This window comes from Coregonus lavaretus (assembly GCF_964263955.1).
Source record: "Coregonus lavaretus genome assembly, contig: HAP1_SCAFFOLD_1791, whole genome shotgun sequence".
NCBI classification, from domain to species: Eukaryota; Metazoa; Chordata; class Actinopteri; order Salmoniformes; family Salmonidae; genus Coregonus; species Coregonus lavaretus.
In genome coordinates, this window is record NW_028166113.1 from 53,651 (window position 1) to 78,165 (window position 24,515).

The 24,515-nt window shown below is 46.4% G+C and overlaps 1 protein-coding gene across 1 annotated transcript; it reads right to left on the reverse strand.

Annotated features, from left to right (window-relative positions):
• Positions 1–1,713: 1,713 nt before the first annotated feature.
• LOC311114061 (leucine-rich repeat-containing protein 36-like) lies at positions 1,714–8,077 on the reverse strand (the record flags this gene model as incomplete). The annotated part of the gene is made up of 8 exons (XM_084189334.1): positions 1,714–1,947; positions 2,148–2,259; positions 2,613–2,712; positions 3,021–3,211; positions 3,477–3,636; positions 5,094–5,437; positions 5,970–6,395; positions 8,059–8,077. The coding sequence occupies 8 exons, from the start codon at positions 8,075–8,077 to the stop codon at positions 1,815–1,817; spliced, it is 1,485 nt and encodes a 494-aa protein (XP_084045460.1). The 3' UTR covers positions 1,714–1,814.
• Between the last annotated feature and the right edge of the window lie 16,438 nt (positions 8,078–24,515).

The window sequence follows — 24,515 nt, forward strand, 5'->3', positions numbered from 1 at the left end:
TCAGTCACCTGTAGGTTTACTGACCGGGCTCGCAGGAAATGCTTCCCTGACTTGAGGTTCTCTAAGGCCTGGTGGGAAATGAACAGAGGACATAAATCATGAGTAGGCCCACTTCAAATCAAATCAAATCAAATCAAATGTTATTTGTCACATACAGTTTACAGCACCGGGTATAAAAGCTCCCTCAACATTGCAGTACAGTATCAATATCAATAATAGTCCAAATTCTAATAAAAAAGAACAAGTAATTAGAGGAAGGTAGTATGCATAGTAATAAAATTGATATGTACACAATAGGATATACAGTATAAATTATGATAGAGTAAACATGAAATATGTGGTCCTCTGTAGCTCAATTGGTAGAGCATGGCGCTTGTAACGCCAGGGTAGTGGGTTCGATCCCCGGGACCACCCATATGTAAAAATGTATGCACACATGACTGTAAGTCGCTTTGGATAAAAGCGTCTGCTAAATGGCATATTATTATTATATTATATTATAAGTTAACTTATTCTTAAAAGCTTGTCCAGTATAATTGTATGTTAGACTCAATGATGTAGTACAATGTCTTTTGACCAATCACATCAGATCTTTTCACATCAAATATTTTTCAGAGGTGATCTGATTGGTCAAAAGACCAATTAGTGAAAAAATTATCAGAATTGGGCTGCCCGTCTAAATGCAGCCTTATTGTTTTGATGTAGTTTTTAAAAAACGATTAACCTTGATTGAATGATGTTGCGAAAAACAACAGTAGCCTAGCTGCCTTTCTTTACCACATAAGGCAGACTAATAATCATGCATGTCCTTTACTTTGCAAATAGCAAGGGGTTGATTGATTAATTGATTTACCTGTAGCAGTGACGTTAGGCGTAGACATGCAGTAAGCTCATATAAAATATTTAGTTCTGATACACATGATGAAGCTAGTTTTCCAGTTTGTAAATAATAATGTACATGTCTGAATGTGCATCCGTCTCTGTCGATAAACCATCGTGGAGTCCGATCAGAAGAAGTGTCTTTGAACAGCAAGGAGTCTTGAAGGTGAGAAATTCGGTTGAGCTGGATGGAGAAAAAACATCCACCAACATTGAAGGAGCAAAATTGATTGTCCTGCTCAGTTGCCATTTGGCATTAGTAGCTTACTCTTTTACAAACTTTGCGCAAAATCCAGACAAGAAACAGTAAGCTAGCTATAAACCTAGCTAGCAGCAACTATGGTCTCCTCTCCTAGTCCTCTTCACTTTGCCCGGTGCTAACACCTGGCTAGCTAGCAAAATCACCGCAATTCATTATTCATCAGCTATCTTTTAGCTACCTTCTTCCTACTCAATCTTTGTAGTAGCCTATTTTAGCAAATTGTTGAAAACATGCGCTACTGTTTGAAAAGATAGGCGGGTTATTTGCGAAGAAAGAAGAGTTTGTAGTCCGTTGACCGCTGTCTGAGAGGAGCCGTTTTATCTGGAACGACGTGACGTCATTTACATTGGAGCTCGCGCGTGACGTCATTCATCTCACGTGAAAGGAGGAAAACCAATCACTTTGTTATCATGTAATTACATAAATGACATACAGAAAAAGTGTATTATGATAACTAACATGATCTTTCATTGGAAGTGAGGTGATGTGGTGAAATTTTTTTATTTTATAAATGCATTTGAGTGCATATAAAAACCCGGCCTATTACAAAGACATTTTGCAATAGGCCTGTATTTCACAGTATGCCAAACATAGCCTACAAAGTTTACAGAGTAAGCTTTATTAATTAGAACGCAGTACAATCTGGACAAAGGCTTGGCTACTCAGGGGTAGGCTATGAATTGATCTCCGATGTTGAAGTCATTAGATTAGTCTGCTGGCTGGATTCTCTGGACTCTGGACTCTGGACTTCTGTTGTGTTTTCATTTAGATGTCCCAACAGAGAGTTATTATTGGACACCAAACACCTGTGGAAAATACATGACAAAAAGCTGAGTCTTGGCACAGACTTTTGACGGACAGAATTTTGAGTTAATTGTATGTGTGTGTGTATGTGTGTGTGTGTGTCTGTCTGTGTGTGTGTGTGTGTGTGTGTGTGTGTGTGTGTGTGTGTGTCTGTGTCTGTGTGTGTATGTGTGTATGTGTGTGTGTGTGTGTGTGTATTGACCTGTGATTGCCCTGTAGAAGCACCATGGTCTGTTCCAGTTGTCTCAGGTGTGTCTCCTGCTCTCTCAGAGCATTCACCTGTCTCTGTAGACACCTGTCCCACTGCCTGCCACCTACACACACTCACACAAAAGCACGCACGTGCACACACACACACACATAAACATACACAGAGAGTGAGAGCAGAGAGAGAGAGAGAGAGAGAGAGAGAGAGAGAGAGAGAGAGAGAGAGAGAGAGAGAGAGAGAGAGAGAGAGAGAGAGAGAGAGAGAGAGAGAGAGAGAGAGAGAGAGAGACAGAGAGAGACAGAGACAGAGACAGAGACAGAGACAGAGACAGAGACAGAGACAGAGACAGAGACAGAGACAGAGAGAGAGAGAGAGAGAGAGAGAGAGAGAGAGAGAGAGAGAGATACTTGTCCACACCATCCCAAAGACATACACTGTGTCATAGCCAAGGCAACTCACAGTTGGTCCCAGCAGTGGTAGAGGAGTCCTGCTTCAGGCTGGTTAGTCTCAAGTTGTAGTTTTCTTTCAGTGCCTCAACAAGCCTTTTCTTCAGGGATTCCTGCAACACAGACAAATAGAGACGCCGAGGGGACAAATCCTTAATTCCACTTAAGATGAATTTTCACTTAGTCATGCGTTGATGTCAACGGGAGATTAAGTGACATTTTTTTATACTTAAATGGAAGTTAGGATTTTCCCCCTGAGAGAAGATAATTTAGGTCAGGATTTAACCTAATTCAATTCAGATTCCGGTGCCAAATTATTGTCTGTTTTGCTCTATGGGCCATGGTCAAAAGTAGTGCACTATATTCAGTAGGGAATAGGGTGGCATTTGGGACGCAACCCTAGTGTTGTTGAGGTACTAACCAGCTGCTGTTGTGTGACGGTCAGCTTCCTCTTCAGGAGAGCTATTTCACTGCGCTGTGGAGTCACATCAGCAGGACTCCCACTCTGTTCTTCTCCTCCTCTGTTCTGTCCGTCTCCCTTCTGTTCTGTCTCTCTCAGACAGGGAGCAGCAGGAGGTGATCCCAGGGCAGAGAGCAGGTCGTAGGCCTGGCCTGGAGAAGACAGAAGACAGGAAGTGACACAGTCTGAGAACAGTGTCTAGAAAGTTTCTTGTTAGGTTGCAATGCCAAGCATAGGACTAACTCGTTTCTTAGTCTGAGATAAAAAAAATCTAGAATGGTTATCTAGAATGGTTACAATGGCAGGCCTGATTCGTCAGTTTGTGTGAGTGATGATGACGATACATTGGTCAAAAGTAGTGCACTACATATGGAATAGGGTGCCATTTGGGACGTAGGGTAGTCACTGATTGTGTACCCAGGAAGATGGGGTTGAGGTGGAGGGAGCGTGTGCCAACCCAGTGCTGGTCCACCAGGTCCAGGAGTCCTCTCAGGGAGGAGGAGAGCTCTGCCACCCCAGGCTGAGGTGAGGGGTTCCTGGGCACAGAGTGGCAGTCACCAAGCCCTGGTCTGGAGCTCTGGAAATACAATGGTAAGGCCTTAACGTTCGAGTGAAAACAGAAGTTTGTCACGACGGCCACATTTAAAAAAAATATCCTTGTTTCAATAACAATAAGACGGGGCAATGTTTCTAACGCTGTGATCTCGCCTCACTAGAAAGTACTCTTTCTACGTTAGATTGAGTGTTTTAGGCCGACCGAGCGCCGGACCAAATTGTCTGTGTGTGCGTCACTGTGTTGTGAGAGGGAATGTATTGAGATAAGGCCGGGTTCCCACTCCTCTCACATTACTAACACTCCACCCAAATGGTAGCCTATTCCATTTATAGTGCACTAGCCCATAGGGCCCTGATAAAAAAGTAGTGCACACTATATAGGGAATAGGGTGCCAATTTTGACCCAACCCTAATGCTCCTAACCCAACACTCCCTCCAGAACCCTTTTTAAGCCACAGGTCCTCCTCCTCAGTACCCTGTGTCCAATTTCCCTGCCAATCACACAGTAACCCAATATTTACACAGCGAATTACTCTCCTTGGTTATGAACAGATAAGAGAGGCCTCAAAGCCAGCGTTGTCTTACCCAAACGCTCATCCCTCAATTAAACGAGCTTTCTCAAATAAATGTCTCCATTTCCCAAGGCAGTAAGACTTAATTCCGTTTGGGGAGATTGCTCTCCATGGGGGGGTTTGGCTTGGGATGTGAGAAATAATGTCAAACCCACGTAGGCTTACTGTAGGGCCACGGACCACAGGCTCCCTGCATTAGCATTAAGGCCTGTCACCTCATGCAACAACCAAGGTGCTTTGGAATGACTGTAATGGAATAATTGGGGCTGCTGCTATTCTAGTGCTGTTGACGCAGGCAGCTGTTGACCCACTATATACCACAACACCTTTGCACACACTGTATATATATGTATTTCTGTTGTATTTTTGACTTTGTTTTGTTTTACCCCATATGTAACTCTGTGTTGTTGTTTTTATCACACTGCTTTGCTTTATCTTGGCCAGGTCGCAGTTGTAAATGAGAACTTGTTCTCAACTGGTTTACCTGGTTAAATAAAGGTGAAATAAAATAAATAAATAAAAACACTGAGCAGTGACCACAAAGCTTCTGATGGCACTTCTGTAATCAAACTGTAGGCTACTTTTGATATGGTCCCGTGTAGATCAGTTGGTAGAGCATGGTGCTTGCAACGCCAGGGTTGTGGGTTCGATTCCCACGGGGGGCCAAGTATGAAAAAAATGTATGCACTCACTAACTCTAAGTCGCTCTGGATAAGAGCGTCTACTAAATGACAAAAAAAAATGTACATGTAAAAAAATGTGTGTGTTGTATAAAAATATCAGTAATTAAAGTTGGCACATATTTGCATTCACTATAAGTTGTTCAGGATTGGAACATGTGCTGACTAACTTTGTCTCTGGCTGGAGCAGCCTCAAATCAAACTAGAATATAAATGTAAATGTTGACCTGTGTAGCGCTGACAGAGTTGTATCTGGTGCCTGTCTGCAGGTCAGACCCTAGGGGAGGTGGGCTGTAAAGGCCAGAGTAGAGACCGGACCCAGCAGCCTGACCAGTGGAGTCTACTGGACCAGGGGGAGTAAGAGCGTCCAGACAGCTCTGCTTCATGCTCTGTCTCTGGGGAGATCCTCCATGTTGAGGCCTGGAGGCCTGCTGAAGCCTGGGGCTCTGGTGATTCAGCAGCCTGTCCACAGAGACACTCCGTGGGGCTGGACTCTGGCACCGACTGGCCCCTTCAGAGAACCGCCGGAGGACAGTGGAGTCGTCTGACAGGTGAGTGGCTACATGCAGGTCTTGAGTGGGAAGGAGACATAAACACGCTCATCTCTTAGAGAAGTAGCTTGGTCTGAAGAGGAGATAAATACTGGTGTCCTAAATATCACCGTATTCCCTATATAGTGCACTACACACCTTGGTCCAGAGTCTATAGGGAATAGAGGGTGCCGTTTGGGACGCTGCCAATGACTAGGAGACCACTACTACCATTGACCCTGGTCTGTACAGTTCTCTTACATGGGGTATTTAGTTTCCTTGTACAAGTGTGCCCTCTAGTGGCTAAAATGAAACATGAGCGTAAATTACTGAATACGTTTTCACAAGGAAAATGCAACGAGTAGACCCAGTCATGAACCTGCTGTTAGTGACACCACTACTACTACTACACAGTGATATCACCAGATGGTAATGGTCCACTTTCCAGATACTGGCTGTGAGTTGGTTATCACCATATACTGTTAATTACTGTATTATACTGCATTTTACTTAGAAGAATATTATAAACAACTGTACTCTAAATGACTGTTGGTAATTGATTAGCCTTCTAACCTGAGGTGAGCCTCAGCAGTCTGCTGGTCCGGGCCTCCAGGTCCAGCTCTGTATCTCTGGGAGGTGGTGAAGCCAGGGGCTGGAGTAGTTGAGTCAAGCTGGAGGAGAGGGAGGGCCAGTGGGCATGGCTGCACTCGGAGGCCCAGGCTTTTGGGGCCTGTACCGGGTCTTGTGGCTCTGGGTCCGTCTCCAGTGGGGGGGTCCATGGGGCCTGTCCCCTGCCCAGAGGGGCATCATACGGCTGGAGGTGGGGCTGGAGGTGGGGCTGGAGGTCCTGAGGGTAAGGTGTGGACACGTCTGAGGTGTTGTAGTCACTGGAACAGTCCTGAGCGAAGGTCACCCTGCCTCGGACTCGGCCTCTGGAGCGGGTTGGAGAGCGACCGGAGCGCAGAGAGGAGCGAGGGGGAGAGGACAGGGGCTGGAACTCTGAACCACAGTTATGAGCAGTGTTAGAGGGAGTAAAGTTGTGATGTTTCTCTCTATGTTTGTTGGTTGGGCTGTTCTTTAATCATTAGTCCTGAATAAGACAAACACACGTCTACCACCTGCTGTCTGTCTTTGGTACACAGATGTGAAATGTTGATCTGAAATGGCAGTGCAATCCAAACTCTCCCTGTAGGTCCATGTCCTTACCCTCTCCCTGTAGGTCCATGTCCTTACCCTCTCCCTGTAGGTCCATGTCCTTACCCTCTCCCATACTGTAGGTCCATGTCCTTACCCTCTTCCATACTGTAGGTCCATGTCCTTAACCTCTCCCTGTAGGTCCATGTCCTTACCCTCTCCCATACTATAGGTCCATGTCCTTACCCTCTCCCTATAGGTCCATGTCCTTACCCTCTCCCATACTGTAGGTCCATGTCCTTACTCTCTCCCTGTAGGTCCATGTCCTTACCCTCTCCCTGTAGGTCCATGTCCTTACCCTCTCCCTGTAGGTCCATGTCCTTACCCTCTCCCTGTAGGTCCATGTCCTTACCCTCTCCCTGTAGGTCCATGTCCTTACCCTCTCCCATACTGTAGGTCCATGTCCTTACCCTCTCCCTGTAGGTCCATGTCCTTACCCTCTCCCTGTAGGTCCATGTCCTTACCCTCTCCCTGTAGGTCCATGTCCTTACCCTCTCCCTGTAGGTCCATGTCCTTACCCTCTCCCATACTGTAGGTCCATGTCCTTACCCTCTCCCTTTAGGTCCATGTCCTTACCCTCTCCCTGTAGGTCCATGTCCTTACCCTCTCCCTGTAGGTCCATGTCCTTACCCTCTCCCTGTAGGTCCATGTCCTTACCCTCTTCCATACTGTAGGTCCATGTCCTTACCCTCTCCCTGTAGGTCCATGTCCTTACCCTCTCCCTGTAGGTCCATGTCCTTACCCTCTCCCATACTGTAGGTCCATGTCCTTACCCTCTCCCTGTAGGTCCATGTCCTTACCCTCTCCCTGTAGGTCCATGTCCTTACCCTCTCCCATACTGTAGGTCCATGTCCTTACCCTCTCCCTGTAGGTCCATGTCCTTACCCTCTCCCTGTAGGTCCATGTCCTTACCCTCTCCCTGTAGGTCCATGTCCTTACCCTCTCCCTGTAGGTCCATGTCCTTACCCTCTCCCATACTGTAGGTCCATGTCCTTACCCTCTCCCTGTAGGTCCATGTCCTTACCCTCTCCCTATAGGTCCATGTCCTTACCCTCTCCCTGTAGGTCCATGTCCTTACCCTCTCCCTATAGGTCCATGTCCTTACCCTCTCCCATACTGTAGGTCCATGTCCTTACCCTCTCCCTGTAGGTCTATGTCCTTACCCTCTCCCTATAGGTCCATGTCCTTACCCTCTCCCTGTAGGTCCATGTCCTTACCCTCTCCCTGTAGGTCTATGTCCTTACCCTCTCCCATACTGTAGGTCCATGTCCTTACCCTCTCCCTGTAGGTCCATGTCCTTACCCTCTCCCATACTGTAGGTCCATGTCCTTACCCTCTCCCTGTAGGTCCATGTCCTTACCCTCTCCCTGTAGGTCCATGTCCTTACCCTCTCCCTGTAGGTCCATGTCCTTACCCTCTCCCTATAGGTCCATTTCCTTACCCTCTCCCTATAGGTCCATGTACTTACCCTCTCCCTGTAGGTCCATGTCCTTACCCTCTCCCTGTAGGTCCATGTCCTTACCCTCTCCCTGTAGGTCCATGTCCTTACCCTCTCCCTGTAGGTCCATGTCCTTACCCTCTCCCTATAGGTCCATGTCCTTACCCTCTCCCTGTAGGTCCATGTTCTTACCCTCTCCCTGTAGGTCCATGTCCTTACCCTCTTCCATACTGTAGGTCCATGTCCTTACCCTCTCCCTGTAGGTCCATGTCCTTACCCTCTCCCTGTAGGTCTATGTCCTTACCCTCTCCCTATAGGTCCATGTCCTTACCCTCTCCCTGTAGGTCCATGTCCTTACCCTCTCCCTGTAGGTCCATGTCCTTACCCTCTCCCTGTAGGTCCATGTCCTTACCCTCTCCCTGTAGGTCCATGTCCTTACCCTCTCCCTGTAGGTCCATGTCCTTACCCTCTTCCATACTGTAGGTCCATGTCCTTACCCTCTCCCTGTAGGTCCATGTCCTTACCCTCTCCCTGTAGGTCCATGTCCTTACCCTCTTCCTGTAGGTCCATGTCCTTACCCTCTCCCTGTAGGTCCATGTCCTTACCCTCTCCCTGTAGGTCCATGTCCTTACCCTCTTCCATACTGTAGGTCCATGTCCTTACCCTCTCCCTGTAGGTCCATGTCCTTACCCTCTCCCTGTAGGTCCATGTCCTTACCCTCTCCCTGTAGGTCCATGTCCTTACCCTCTCCCTATAGGTCCATGTCCTTACCCTCTCCCTGTAGGTCCATGTCCTTACCCTCTCCCATACTGTAGGTCCATGTCCTTACCCTCTCCCATACTGTAGGTCCATGTCCTTACCCTCTCCCATACTGTAGGTCCATGTCCTTACCCTCTCCCTGTAGGTCCATGTCCTTACCCTCTTCCATACTGTAGGTCCATGTCCTTACCCTCTCCCTGTAGGTCCATGTCCTTACCCTCTCCCTGTAGGTCCATGTCCTTACCCTCTCCCTATAGGTCCATGTCCTTACCCTCTTCCATACTGTAGGTCCATGTCCTTACCCTCTCCCTGTAGGTCCATGTCCTTACCCTCTCCCTATAGGTCCATGTCCTTACCCTCTCCCTGTAGGTCCATGTCCTTACCCTCTTCCATACTGTAGGTCCATGTCCTTACCCTCTCCCTGTAGGTCCATGTCCTAACCCTCTCCCTGTAGGTCCATGTCCTTACCCTCTCCCTGTAGGTCCATGTCCTTACCCTCTCCCTGTAGGTCCATGTCCTAACCCTCTCCCTGTAGGTCCATGTCCTTACCCTCTCCCTGTAGGTCCATGTCCTTACCCTCTCCCTGTAGGTCCATGTCCTTACCCTCTCCCTGTAGGTCCATGTCCTTACCCTCTTCCATACTGTAGGTCCATGTCCTTACCCTCTCCCATACTGTAGGTCCATGTCCTTACCCTCTCCCTGTAGGTCCATGTCCTTACCCTCTCCCTGTAGGTCCATGTCCTTACCCTCTCCCTGTAGGTCCATGTCCTTACCCTCTTCCATACTGTAGGTCCATGTCCTTACCCTCTCCCTATAGGTCCATGTCCTTACCCTCTCCCTATAGGTCCATGTCCTTACCCTCTTCCATACTGTAGGTCCATGTCCTTACCCTCTCCCTGTAGGTCCATGTCCTTACCCTCTCCCTGTAGGTCCATGTCCTTACCCTCTCCCATACTGTAGGTCCATGTCCTTACCCTCTCCCTGTAGGTCCATGTCCTTACCCTCTCCCTGTAGGTCCATGTCCTTACCCTCTCCCATACTGTAGGTCCATGTCCTTACCCTCTCCCATACTGTAGGTCCATGTCCTTACCCTCTCCCTGTAGGTCCATGTCCTTACCCTCTCCCATACTGTAGGTCCATGTCCTTACCCTCTCCCTGTAGGTCCATGTCCTTACCCTCTCCCATACTGTAGGTCCATGTCCTTACCCTCTCCCTGTAGGTCCATGTCCTTACCCTCTCCCTGTAGGTCCATGTCCTTACCCTCTTCCATACTGTAGGTCCATGTCCTTACCCTCTCCCTGTAGGTCTATGTCCTTACCCTCTCCCTGTAGGTCCATGTCCTTACCCTCTCCCTGTAGGTCCATGTCCTTACCCTCTCCCTATAGGTCCATGTCCTTACCCTCTCCCTGTAGGTCCATGTCCTTACCCTCTCCCATACTGTAGGTCCATGTCCTAACCCTCTCCCTGTAGGTCCATGTCCTTACCCTCTCCCATACTGTAGGTCCATGTCCTTACCCTCTCCCTGTAGGTCCATGTCCTTACCCTCTCCCTGTAGGTCCATGTCCTTACCCTCTCCCTGTAGGTCCATGTCCTTACCCTCTCCCTGTAGGTCCATGTTCTTACCCTCTCCCTGTAGGTCCATGTCCTTACCCTCTTCCATACTGTAGGTCCATGTCCTTACCCTCTCCCTGTAGGTCCATGTCCTTACCCTCTCCCTGTAGGTCCATGTCCTTACCCTCTCCCTGTAGGTCCATGTCCTTACCCTCTCCCATACTGTAGGTCCATGTCCTTACCCTCTCCCTATAGGTCCATGTCCTTACCCTCTCCCTATAGGTCCATGTCCTTACCCTCTCCCTGTAGGTCCATGTCCTTACCCTCTCCCTGTAGGTCCATGTCCTTTCCCTCTCCCTGTAGGTCCATGTCCTTACCCTCTTCCATACTGTAGGTCCATGTCCTTACCCTCTCCCTATAGGTCCATGTCCTTACCCTCTCCCTATAGGTCCATGTCCTTACCCTCTTCCATACTGTAGGTCCATGTCCTTACCCTCTCCCTGTAGGTCCATGTCCTTACCCTCTCCCTGTAGGTCCATGTCCTTACCCTCTCCCATACTGTAGGTCCATGTCCTTACCCTCTCCCTGTAGGTCCATGTCCTTACCCTCTCCCTGTAGGTCCATGTCCTTACCCTCTCCCATACTGTAGGTCCATGTCCTTACCCTCTCCCATACTGTAGGTCCATGTCCTTACCCTCTCCCTGTAGGTCCATGTCCTTACCCTCTCCCATACTGTAGGTCCATGTCCTTACCCTCTCCCTGTAGGTCCATGTCCTTACCCTCTCCCATACTGTAGGTCCATGTCCTTACCCTCTCCCTGTAGGTCCATGTCCTTACCCTCTCCCTGTAGGTCCATGTCCTTACCCTCTTCCATACTGTAGGTCCATGTCCTTACCCTCTCCCTGTAGGTCTATGTCCTTACCCTCTCCCTGTAGGTCCATGTCCTTACCCTCTCCCTGTAGGTCCATGTCCTTACCCTCTCCCTATAGGTCCATGTCCTTACCCTCTCCCTGTAGGTCCATGTCCTTACCCTCTCCCATACTGTAGGTCCATGTCCTAACCCTCTCCCTGTAGGTCCATGTCCTTACCCTCTCCCATACTGTAGGTCCATGTCCTTACCCTCTCCCTGTAGGTCCATGTCCTTACCCTCTCCCTGTAGGTCCATGTCCTTACCCTCTCCCTGTAGGTCCATGTCCTTACCCTCTCCCTGTAGGTCCATGTTCTTACCCTCTCCCTGTAGGTCCATGTCCTTACCCTCTTCCATACTGTAGGTCCATGTCCTTACCCTCTCCCTGTAGGTCCATGTCCTTACCCTCTCCCTGTAGGTCCATGTCCTTACCCTCTCCCTGTAGGTCCATGTCCTTACCCTCTCCCATACTGTAGGTCCATGTCCTTACCCTCTCCCTATAGGTCCATGTCCTTACCCTCTCCCTATAGGTCCATGTCCTTACCCTCTCCCTGTAGGTCCATGTCCTTACCCTCTCCCTGTAGGTCCATGTCCTTACCCTCTCCCATACTGTAGGTCCATGTCCTTACCCTCTCCCTGTAGGTCCATGTCCTTACCCTCTCCCTGTAGGTCCATGTCCTTACCCTCTCCCTGTAGGTCCATGTCCTTACCCTCTCCCTGTAGGTCCATGTTCTTACCCTCTCCCTGTAGGTCCATGTCCTTACCCTCTTCCATACTGTAGGTCCATGTCCTTACCCTCTCCCTGTAGGTCCATGTCCTTACCCTCTCCCTGTAGGTCCATGTCCTTACCCTCTCCCTGTAGGTCCATGTCCTTACCCTCTCCCATACTGTAGGTCCATGTCCTTACCCTCTCCCTATAGGTCCATGTCCTTACCCTCTCCCTATAGGTCCATGTCCTTACCCTCTCCCTGTAGGTCCATGTCCTTACCCTCTCCCTGTAGGTCCATGTCCTTACCCTCTCCCATACTGTAGGTCCATGTCCTTACCCTCTCCCTATAGGTCCATGTCCTTACCCTCTCCCTATAGGTCCATGTCCTTACCCTCTCCCTGTAGGTCCATGTCCTTACCCTCTCCCTGTAGGTCCATGTCCTTACCCTCTCCCTGTAGGTCCATGTCCTTACCCTCTCCCATACTGTAGGTCCATGTCCTTACCCTCTCCCTGTAGGTCCATGTCCTTACCCTCTCCCTGTAGGTCCATGTCCTTACCCTCTCCCTGTAGGTCCATGTCCTTACCCTCTCCCATACTGTAGGTCCATGTCCTTACCCTCTCCCTGTAGGTCCATGTCCTTACCCTCTCCCTGTAGGTCCATGTCCTTACCCTCTTCCATACTGTAGGTCCATGTCCTTACCCTCTCCCTGTAGGTCCATGTCCTTACCCTCTCCCTGTAGGTCCATGTCCTAACCCTCTCCCTGTAGGTCCATGTCCTTACCCTCTCCCTGTAGTTCCATGTCCTTACCCTCTCCCTATAGGTCCATGTCCTTACCCTCTCCCTATAGGTCCATGTCCTTACCCTCTCCCATACTGTAGGTCCATGTCCTTACCCTCTCCCTGTAGGTCCATGTCCTTACCCTCTCCCTATAGGTCCATGTCCTTACCCTCTTCCATACTGTAGGTCCATGTCCTTACCCTCTCCCTGTAGGTCCATGTCCTTACCCTCTCCCTGTAGGTCCATGTCCTTACCCTCTCCCTGTAGGTCCATGTCCTTACCCTCTTCCATACTGTAGGTCCATGTCCTTACCCTCTCCCTGTAGGTCCATGTCCTTACCCTCTCCCTATAGGTCCATGTCCTTACCCTCTCCCATACTGTAGGTCCATGTCCTTACCCTCTCCCTGTAGGTCCATGTCCTTACCCTCTCCCTATAGGTCCATGTCCTTACCCTCTCCCTGTAGGTCCATGTCCTTACCCTCTCCCTGTAGGTCCATGTCCTTACCCTCTCCCATACTATAGGTCCATGTCCTTACCCTCTCCCTGTAGGTCCATGTCCTTACCCTCTTCCTGTAGGTCCATGTCCTTACCCTCTTCCATACTGTAGGTCCATGTCCTTACCCTCTCCCTATTGGTCCATGTCCTTACCCTCTCCCTATTGGTCCATGTCCTTACCCTCTCCCATACTGCCATTCATCATCTTTCTGGAATGTTGTAGTTCCTGTATGAAACAAGAAATGAAGATGTGGTTCAGTTTGATTGATCTCATGCAACACGTCCGATCATGTATTCTGATACTGTTGTCTTGGTAACAGTATCATATACAATGTTGTACCACTGTCTCATTAACATGATATTATACTACAGTCAGTTCATTGGTCAGTTAAACTTCTGAGAGTTTTTCCTCATGTAGACATTCCGACCACCATTACATTTACATTTTAGTCATTTAGCAGACGCTCTTATCCAGAGCGACATACAGTGCATACATTATTATTATTATTTATTTTTTTAATACCGTGGGAATCGAACCCACAACCCTGGCGTTGCAAACGCCATGCTCTACCATGCTACATAAACTCCAGCTTTGGTCCGTTGATTAGTGAGCTCCAGTATTGAGTCTTAGTGGCTGAATCATTGAAGCATGATTAGCATATCCATTCCTGACTGTAGCTTCCGTGTCATCACAACCACTATGGGTTCGTCCCTGTGAGCCCTGGTCAAAAGTAGTGCACTATATAGGGAATAGGGTGCTCTGGTCTAAAGTAGTGCACTATATAGGGAATAGGGTGCTCTGGTCTAAAGTAGTGCACTACATAGGGAATAGGGTGCCATTCTCTGGTCTAAAGTAGTGCACTATATAGGGAATAGGGTGCCATTCTCTGGTCTAAAGTAGTGCACTATATAGGGAATAGGGTGCCATTCTCTGGTCTAAAGTAGTGCACTATATAGGGAATAGGGTGCCATTTGGGACGCAGCCAATACAATATATCAGACCTCTGTGACACTTCTAAAGCCTTCGTTTTCTTATATAGAGATTAAATGTCATGGACATAGTTAGTTGGCCGTGAAATGCCTGCTGCCTGTGGCCCTGATTCTCTCTGTGAGTCATCCTCATCAGACCTGATTCTCTCTGTCTCTCCGTGAGTCATCCTCATCAGACCTGATTCTCTCTGTCTCTCCGTGAGTCATCCTCATCAGACCTGATTCTCTCTGTCTCTCTGTGAGTCATCCTCATCAGACCTGATTCTCTCTGTCTCTCCGTGAGTCATCCTCATCAGACCTGATTCTCTCTGTCTCTCCGTGAGTCATCCTCATCAGACCTGATTCTCTCTGTCTCTCTGTGAGTCATCCTCATCAGACCTGATTCTCTCTGTCTCTCTGTGAGTCATCCTCATCAGACCTGATTCTCTCTGTCTCTCTGTGAGTCATCCTCATCAGACCTGATTCTCTCTGTCTCTCTGTGAGTCATCCTCATCAGACCTGATTCTCTCTGTCTCTCTGTGAGTCATCCTCATCAGACCTGATTCTCTCTGTCTCTCTGTGAGTCATCCTCATCAGACCTGATTCTCTCTGTCTCTCTGTGAGTCATCCTCATCAGACCTGATTCTCTCTGTCTCTCTGTGAGTCATCCTCATCAGACCTGATTCTCTCTGTCTCTCTGTGAGTCATCCTCATCAGACCTGATTCTCTCTGTCTCTCTGTGAGTCATCCTCATCAGACCTGATTCTCTCTGTCTCTCTGTGAGTCATCCTCATCAGACCTGATTCTCTCTGTCTCTCTGTGAGTCATCCTCATCAGACCTGATTCTCTCTGTCTCTCTGTGAGTCATCCTCATCAGACCTGATTCTCTCTGTCTCTCTGTGAGTCATCCTCATCAGACCTGATTCTCTCTGTCTCTCTGTGAGTCATCCTCATCAGACCTGATTCTCTCTGTCTCTCTGTGAGTCATCCTCATCAGACCTGATTCTCTCTGTCTCTCTGTGAGTCATCCTCATCAGACCTGATTCTCTCTGTCTCTCTGTGAGTCATCCTCATCAGACCTGATTCTCTCTGTCTCTCTGTGAGTCATCCTCATCAGACCTGATTCTCTCTGTCTCTCTGTGAGTCATCCCTGTGAGTCATCCTCATCAGACCTGATTCTCTCTGTCTCTCTGTGAGTCATCCTCATCAGACCTGATTCTCTCTGTCTCTCTGTGAGTCATCCTCATCAGACCTGATTCTCTCTGTCTCTCTGTGAGTCATCCTCATCAGACCTGATTCTCTCTGTCTCTCTGTGAGTCATCCTCATCAGACCTGATTCTCTCTGTCTCTCTGTGAGTCATCCTCATCAGACCTGATTCTCTCTGTCTCTCTGTGAGTCATCCTCATCAGACCTGATTCTCTCTGTCTCTCCGTGAGTCATCCTCATCAGACCTGATTCTCTCTGTCTCTCCGTGAGTCATCCTCATCAGACCTGATTCTCTCTGTCTCTCTGTGAGTCATCCTCATCAGACCTGATTCTCTCTGTCTCTCTGTGAGTCATCCTCATCAGACCTGATTCCCTCTGTCTCTCTGTGAGTCATCCTCATCAGACCTGATTCTCTCTGTCTCTCTGTGAGTCATCCTCATCAGACCTGATTCTCTCTGTCTCTCTGTGAGTCATCCTCATCAGACCTGATTCTCTCTGTCTCTCTGTGAGTCATCCTCATCAGACCTGATTCTCTCTGTGAGTCATCCTCATCAGACCTGATTCTCTCTGTCTCTCTGTGAGTCATCCTCATCAGACCTGATTCTCTCTGTCTCTCTGTGAGTCATCCTCATCAGACCTGATTCTCTCTGTCTCTCTGTGAGTCATCCTCATCAGATCCCATTCAATCCAAAGAGAAACATGTCCATTACTGTCTTTGCAGTGTCCTGTCTTCTGTGGATGTGTTTATATGTGTCTAGTAACCTTCTGTCAGTGTGTTTTTATAGAGAATAGAGGGAGAGGTAAGAATAGAGAATAGAGCGTAGGTGTAATATGCCTATGTGGAGGCAAAGAAAGAGAGGGAAAGAGAGTCAGAGAGCGAGGCAGAGAAAGTGGAAGAGAGAGGCAGAGGTAAGAGGCAGAGAGAGAGAGAGAGAGAGAAGCAGAGGTAAGAGGCAGAGAGAGAGAAGCAGAGGTAAGAGGCAGAGAGAGAGAGAGAGGGGGAGAAAGAGAGTGAAGCAGAGGTAAGAGGCAGAGAGAGAGAGAGAGAGAGAGAGAGAGAGAGAGAGAGAGAGAGAGAGAGAGAGAGAGAGAGAGAGAGAGAGAGAGAGAGAGAGAGAGAGAGAGAGAGAGAGAGAGAGAGAGAGAGAGAGAGAGAGAGAGAGAGGCAGAGGTAAGAGGCAGTGAGAGAGAGAGAGAGAGAGAGACAGAGACAGAGACAGAAGCAGAGGTAAGAGCCAGAGAGAGAGAGAGAGAAGCAGAGGTAAGAGCCAGAGAGAGAGAGAGAGAGAGAGAGAAGCAGAGGTAAGAGCCAGAGAGAGAGAGAGAGAGAGAGAAATGCTCACACAGTAGAAACAGAATGCTGAGATTATTTGATAACCTGATTCACATGAACATGGGTGATTGACAGATTATGTATCCTCTCTATTTATTTACCCTATTGGCCAACAAAGCCTCATGAATTCATTCCAGCGTTACTCAGTTCGGTTCTGCTATGACATGATAGTTTGGCATTTGGCACTCTTAAGATTCACAGTCATATTCCTCCTTACCTGATGAAATACCTCTGAGTTCCTCTCTGCTTCTTCCTTCAGATTGTCTCTCATTCCTCTTCCTCAGCCTGCAAACTCCCGAACACTGACACAAATATAGAACTACATCTATAGTGATTTGTAGGAACTCTGTGGTGCCAGATATGTCAAATTGAGGAGAAATTACACGTGCTATAGCCACATAAGAGGGTCTTTACCACATGAAGGTGGTTGGGTTACCTGGCCGTGCTCGCCCGGGGGCATTCTTGGTCGTCATGGATACGGCTTGTCTCGTAGTCAAACATTAGAACAGGTGAGGGTTGGAAGAGCATGGGAAAAGACTAGACCGTGATTTAGTTGTGGTAACCATAGTAAAAACAAACCGCGTTGCCATGTGCCAATGTCTTAGATGTACGGTAGGGTAGTAGTGACATTGTATAGTATATTCATAGTAGTTACCCTGTAGTTAATAGTAGAGACATTATACAGTATATTCATAGTAGTTACCCTGGAGTTAATAGTAGAGACATTATACAGTATATTCATAGTAGTTACCCTGTAGTTAATAGTAGAGACATTATACAGTATATTCATAGTAGTTACCCTGTAGTTAATAGTAGAGACATTATACAGTATATTCATAGTAGTTACCCTGTAGTTAATAGTAGTGACATTATACAGTATATTCATAGTAGTTACCCTGTAGTTAATAGTAGTGACATTATACAGTATATTCATAGTAGTTACCCTGTAGTTAATAGTAGAGACATTATACAGTATATTCATAGTAGTTACCCTGGAGTTAATAGTAGTGACATTATACAGTATATTCATAGTAGTTACCCTGTAGTTAATAGTAGTTACATTATACAGTATATTCATAGTAGTTACCCTGTAGTTAACAGTAGTGACATTATACAGTATATTCATAGTAGTTACCCTGTAGTTAATAGTAGTGACATTATACAGTATATTCATAGTAGTTACCCTGTAGTTAATAGTAGTGACATTATACAGTATATTCATAGTAGTTACCCTGTAGTTAATAGTAGTGACATTATACAGTATATTCATAGTAGTTACCCTGTAGTTAATAGTAGAGACATTATACAGTATATTCATAGTAGTTACCCTGTAGTTAATAGTAGAGGCATTATACAGTATATTCATAGTAGTTACCCTGTAGTTAATAGTAGTGACATTATACAGTATATTCATAGTAGTTACCCTGTAGTTAATAGTAGAGACATTATACAGTATATTCATAGTAGTTACCCTGTAGTTAATAGTAGTGACATTATACAGTATATTCATAGTAGTTACCCTGTAGTTAATAGTAGTGACATTATACAGTATATTCATAATAGTTACCCTGTAGTTAATAGTAGAGACATTATACAGTATATTCATAGTAGTTACCCTGGAGTTAATAGTAGTGACATTATACAGTATATTCATGGTAGTTACCCTGTAGTTAATAGTAGAGACATTATACAGTATATTCATGGTAGTTACCCTGTAGTTAATAGTAGAGACATTATACAGTATATTCATGGTAGTTACCCTGTAGTTAATAGTAGTGACATTATACAGTATATTCATAGTAGTTACCCTGGAGTTAATAGTAGAGACATTATACAGTATATTCATGGTAGTTACCCTGTAGTTAATAGTAGTGACATTATACAGTATATTCATAGTAGTTACCCTGGAGTTAATAGTAGAGACATTATACAGTATATTCATAGTAGTTACCCTGTAGTTAATAGTAGTGACATTATACAGTATATTCATGGTAGTTACCCTGTAGTTAATAGTAGAGACATTATACAGTATATTCATAGTAGTTACCCTGTAGTTAATAGTAGTGACATTATACAGTATATTGATAGTAGTTACCCTGTAGTTAATAGTAGAGACATTATACAGTATATTCATAGTAGTTACCCTGGAGTTAATAGTAGAGACATTATACAGTATATTCATAGTAGTTACCCTGTAGTTAATAGTAGTGACATTATACAGTATATTCATAGTAGTTACCCTGTAGTTAATAGTAGTGACATTACACAGTATATTCATAGTAGTTACCCTGTAGTTAATAGTAGTGACATTATACAGTATATTCATAGTAGTTACCCTGGAGTTAATAGTAGAGACATTATACAGTATATTCATAGTAGTTACCCTGTAGTTAATAGTAGAGACATTATACAGTATATTCATAGTAGTTACCCTGTAGTTAATAGTAGTGACATTATACAGTATATTCATGGTAGTTACCCTGTAGTTAATAGTAGAGACATTATACAGTATATTCATAGTAGTTACCCCTGTAGTTAATAGTAGAGACATTATACAGTATATTCATGGTAGTTACCCTGTAGTTAATAGTAGTGACATTATACAGTATATTCATAGTAGTTACCCTGTAGTTAATAGTAGAGACATTATACAGTATATTCATAGTAGTTACCCTGTAGTTAATAGTAGTGACATTATACAGTATATTCATAGTAGTTACCCTGTAGTTAATAGTAGTGACATTATACAGTATATTCATAGTAGTTACCCTGGAGTTAATAGTAGAGACATTATACAGTATATTCATAGTAGGAAACATTTGTTGTATTTTTTTATAGTTATTTTGAACTTTTGTAGCATTGTTTAACTAACTGACTAGAATTGTCTGAGGTGTGCTTGAGCGCCCCCCTGTGGACACACATGTACCTCACACTCAGTCACTGACCCAAAACGACCTCCTCCTCCTCCCTCTTGGAGAAGCTGTGTTTTTCATCATAATGAAACAATCACCTTCTGTTTAACCTCCGTTGCTCTCTTTCTTTTTTTACAACACATGAACCAATATTGGACAGATTCAGTTCCGCTTGCAACCAGGCATGATCGACCCAACTTTAATTGGCTCTAGAATCAACGTGACGGCTCAGTGTAGGAGAGACCTCTTCAAAAAGCTACAGTACAGTTCTGTACTTTACAGTACGTTTTCCTGGAGTATTGGGCGCGTTCGTTTTGCATCGTCCGGTGCCCCGGGTGGGATGGAGGTGTGACTTTAGGACCAATGGAAAATGGGCAAACCCCTCCCACCTGGGGCACGGCAACGCAAAACGAACGCGCACACTTTTTTACCCACTGCAAGGTTCTGTGGGTTACATTTCAGCAGCCGTGAAACCCAGAACCGTACCGTTTTGCCGCCATTGTATGGAAACTGGTATCTGTTGTGTGTTTAGTAACCAGCTGAAACAAGATACAGAAAGTAGAGTTTGAACTGTATTCCATCTGTTTAGGCAGAAACAAAAAAACACCCAGAAAACATATGGAGCAGGCTGAGTGAATTAGCCCTAGGCTCTGAATATCCCACATCTGCACTACTGTCGTTGGCATGGAACCATTTAGGGTGGAACCGGGAAAAATGTGAACCAAACCCCAAACTTGATCGAGGAGGAGATAAGTTTTAATATGTCAACTGGGACGCTGTGCTCTGGGGAGAGTCCAAAATGGCCCCCTATCCCTCCCTAATCCCCTTTATTCCCAATAGGGCTCTAGTCTAAAAGTGGTGCACTATATAGGGAATAGGGTGCTATTTGGGACACACCCTAGTGCCAAAGCCTCAAATTAGATCAGTATTAGCACAGCTTGACCTGGTTTAGTCTGCTTTATCCTGAGCAGACAGGACTACTGGTTTAGTCTGCTTTATCCTGAGCGGACAGGACTACTGGTTTAGTCTGCTTTATCCTGAGCGGACAGGACTACTGGTTTAGTCTGCTTTATCCTGAGCGGACAGGACTACTGGTTTAGTCTGCTTTATCCTGAGCGGACAGGACTACTGGTTTAGTCTGCTTTATCCTGAGCGGACAGGACTACTGGTTTAGTCTGCTTTATCCTGAGCGGACAGGACTACTGGTTTAGTCTGCTTTATCCTGAGCGGACAGGACTACTGGTTTAGTCTGCTTTATCCTGAGAGGACAGGACTACTGGTTTAGTCTGCTTTATCCTGAGCGGACAGGACTACTGGTTTAGTCTGCTTTATCCTGAGCGGACAGGACTACTGGTTTAGTCTGCTTTATCCTGAGCGGACAGGACTACTGGTTTAGTCTGCTTTATCCTGAGCGGACAGGACTACTGGTTTAGTCTGCTTTATCCTGAGCATACAGGACTACTGGTTTAGTCTGCTTTATCCTGAGCGGACAGGACTACTGGTTTAGTCTGCTTTATCCTGAGCGGACAGGACTACTGGTTTAGTCTGCTTTATCCTGAGCATACAGGACTACTGGTTTAGTCTGCTTTATCCTGAGCGGACAGGACTACTGGTTTAGTCTGCTTTATCCTGAGCATACGGGACTACTGGTTTAGTCTGCTTTATCCTGAGCGGACGGGACTACTGGTTTAGTCTGCTTTATCCTGAGCGGACGGGACTACTGGTTTAGTCTGCTTTATCCTGAGCGGACGGGACTACTGGTTTAGTCTGCTTTATCCTGAGCGGACGGGACTACTGGTTTAGTCTGCTTTATCCTGAGCGGACGGGACTACTGGTTTAGTCTGCTTTATCCTGAGCGGACGGGACTACTGGTTTAGTCTGCTTTATCCTGAGCGGACGGGACTACTGGTTTAGTCTGCTTTATCCTGAGCGGACGGGACTACTGGTTTAGTCTGCTTTATCCTGAGCGGACGGGACTACTGGTTTAGTCTGCTTTATCCTGAGCGGACGGGACTACTGGTTTAGTCTGCTTTATCCTGAGCGGACGGGACTACTGGTTTAGTCTGCTTTATCCTGAGCGGACGGGACTACTGGTTTAGTCTGCTTTATCCTGAGCGGACGGGACTACTGGTTTAGTCTGCTTTATCCTGAGCGGACGGGACTACTGGTTTAGTCTGCTTTATCCTGAGCGGACGGGACTACTGGTTTAGTCTGCTTTATCCTGAGCGGACGGGACTACTGGTTTAGTCTGCTTTATCCTGAGCGGACGGGACTACTGGTTTAGTCTGCTTTATCCTGAGCGGACGGGACTACTGGTTTAGTCTGCTTTATCCTGAGCGGACGGGACTACTGGTTTAGTCTGCTTTATCCTGAGCGGACGGGACTACTGGTTTAGTCTGCTTTATCCTGAGCGGACGGGACTACTGGTTTAGTCTGCTTTATCCTGAGCGGACGGGACTACTGGTTTAGTCTGCTTTATCCTGAGCGGACGGGACTACTGGTTTAGTCTGCTTTATCCTGAGCGGACGGGACTACTGGTTTAGTCTGCTTTATCCTGAGCGGACGGGACTACTGGTTTAGTCCGCTTTATCCTGAGCGGACGGGACTACTGGTTTAGTCCGCTTTATCCTGAGCGGACGGGACTACTGGTTTAGTCCGCTTTATCCTGAGCGGACGGGACCACTGGTTTAGTCCGCTTTATCCTGAGCGGACGGGACCACTGGTTTAGTCCGCTTTATCCTGAGCGGACGGGACCACTGGTTTAGTCCGCTTTATCCTGAGCGGACGGGACCACTGGTTTAGTCCGCTTTATCCTGAGCGGACGGGACCACTGGTTTAGTCCGCTTTATCCTGAGCGGACGGGACCACTGGTTTAGTCCGCTTTATCCTGAGCGGACGGGACCACTGGTTTAGTCCGCTTTATCCTGAGCGGACAGGACCACTGGTTTAGTCCGCTTTATCCTGAGCGGACAGGACCACTGGTTTAGTCCGCTTTATCCTGAGCGGACAGGACCACTGGTTTAGTCCGCTTTATCCTGAGCGGACAGGACCACTGGTTTAGTCCGCTTTATCCTGAGCGGACAGGACCACTGGTTTAGTCCGCTTTATCCTGAGCGGACAGGACCACTGGTTTAGTCCGCTTTATCCTGAGCGGACAGGACCACTGGTTTAGTCCGCTTTATCCTGAGCGGACAGGACTACTGGTTTAGTCTGCTTTATCCTGAGCAGACAGGACTACTGGTTTAGTCTAATGTTGCTCTGCTTCTTATAAAGACCACTGCAGGGTGTGTTCCAAATGATACCTTATTCCCAGTGGTGTAAAAATAAAAAAAACTTTAAAGTACTTCTTAAGTAGTTTTTGTGGGTATATTTACTTTACTATTTATATTTTTGACTACTTTTACTTTTAACTTCACTACATTCCTAAATAAAATGATGTACTTTTTACTCCATAAAATTTTCCTGACAACCCAAAGTAGTAGTAACATTTTGAATGGTTAGCAGAAAGGAAAATGGTCTAATTCACGTGAATTAAATGTTCTCTTGATAAGTGTCTTAAGTCGTTTTTAGGGGGTGTCTGTACTTTACTTTACTATTAATATTTTTGCCAACTTTTACTTACTTCCTAAAGAAAAGAATGTACTTTTTACTCCATACATTTTCCCTGACACCCAAAAGTAGTCATTACATTTTGATGGGAAAATGGTCCAATTCACACACTTATCAAGAGAACATCATCCCTGGTCGTCCCTACTGCCTCTGATCTGGAGGACTCACTAAACACAAATGCTTCGTTTGTAAATGATGTCTGAGTGTTGGAGTGTGCCCCTGGCTATCCGTCAATTAAAAAAGCAAGACAATGGTGCCGTCTGGTTTGCTTAATATAAGAAATATGAAATTATTTATACTTTTGATACTTAAGTATATTTTAGCAATTACATTGACTTTTGATACTTAAGTATATTTAAAACCAAGTAGTATTTTACTGGGTGACTTTCACTTTTACTTGAGTAACTTTCTATTAAGGTATCTTTACTTTTACTCAAGTATGACAATTGGGTACTTTTTCCACCACTGCCTTTTCCCTATATAGTGTGTGTGTGTGTGTGTGTGTGTGTGTGTCTGTGTGTCTGTGTCTGTGTGTGTGTGTGTGTGTGTGTGTGTGTGTGTGTGTGTGTGTGTGTGTGTGTGTGTGTGTGTGTGTGTGTGTGTGTGTGTGTGTGTGTGTGTGTGCGTGCGTGCGTGCGTGCGTGCGTGCGTGCGTGCGTGCGTGTGCGTGTGTGTGCAGTGTTTGGCCTTGGAGAGACACACTAACTTGAGACTGGCTCCAGTGGTATAGTTGATTATCTCTCCTGGAGCTGTTGATTCCATGGTTACCTGGTTACGCCTGTTATCTCTCCTGGAGCTGTTGATTCCATGGTTACCTGGTTACGTCTGTTATCTCTCCTGGAGCTGTTGATTCCATGGTTACCTGGTTACGTCTGTTATCTCTCCTGGAGCTGTTGATTCCATGGTTACCTGGTTACGTCTGTTATCTCTCCTGGAGCTGTTGAGTCCATGGTTACCTGGTTACGCCTGTTATCTCTCCTGGAGCTGTTGATTCCATGGTTACCTGGTTACGCCTGTTATCTCTCCTGGAGCTGTTGAGTCCATGGTTACCTGGTTACGCCTGTTATCTCTCCTGGAGCTGTTGAGTCCATGGTTACCTGGTTACGTCTGTTATCTCTCCTGGAGCTGTTGAGTCCATGGTTACCTGGTTACGTCTGTTATCTCTCCTGGAGCTGTTGAGTCCATGGTTACCTGGTTACGCCTGTTATCTCTCCTGGAGCTGTTGAGTTCATGGTTACCTGGTTACGCCTGTTATCTC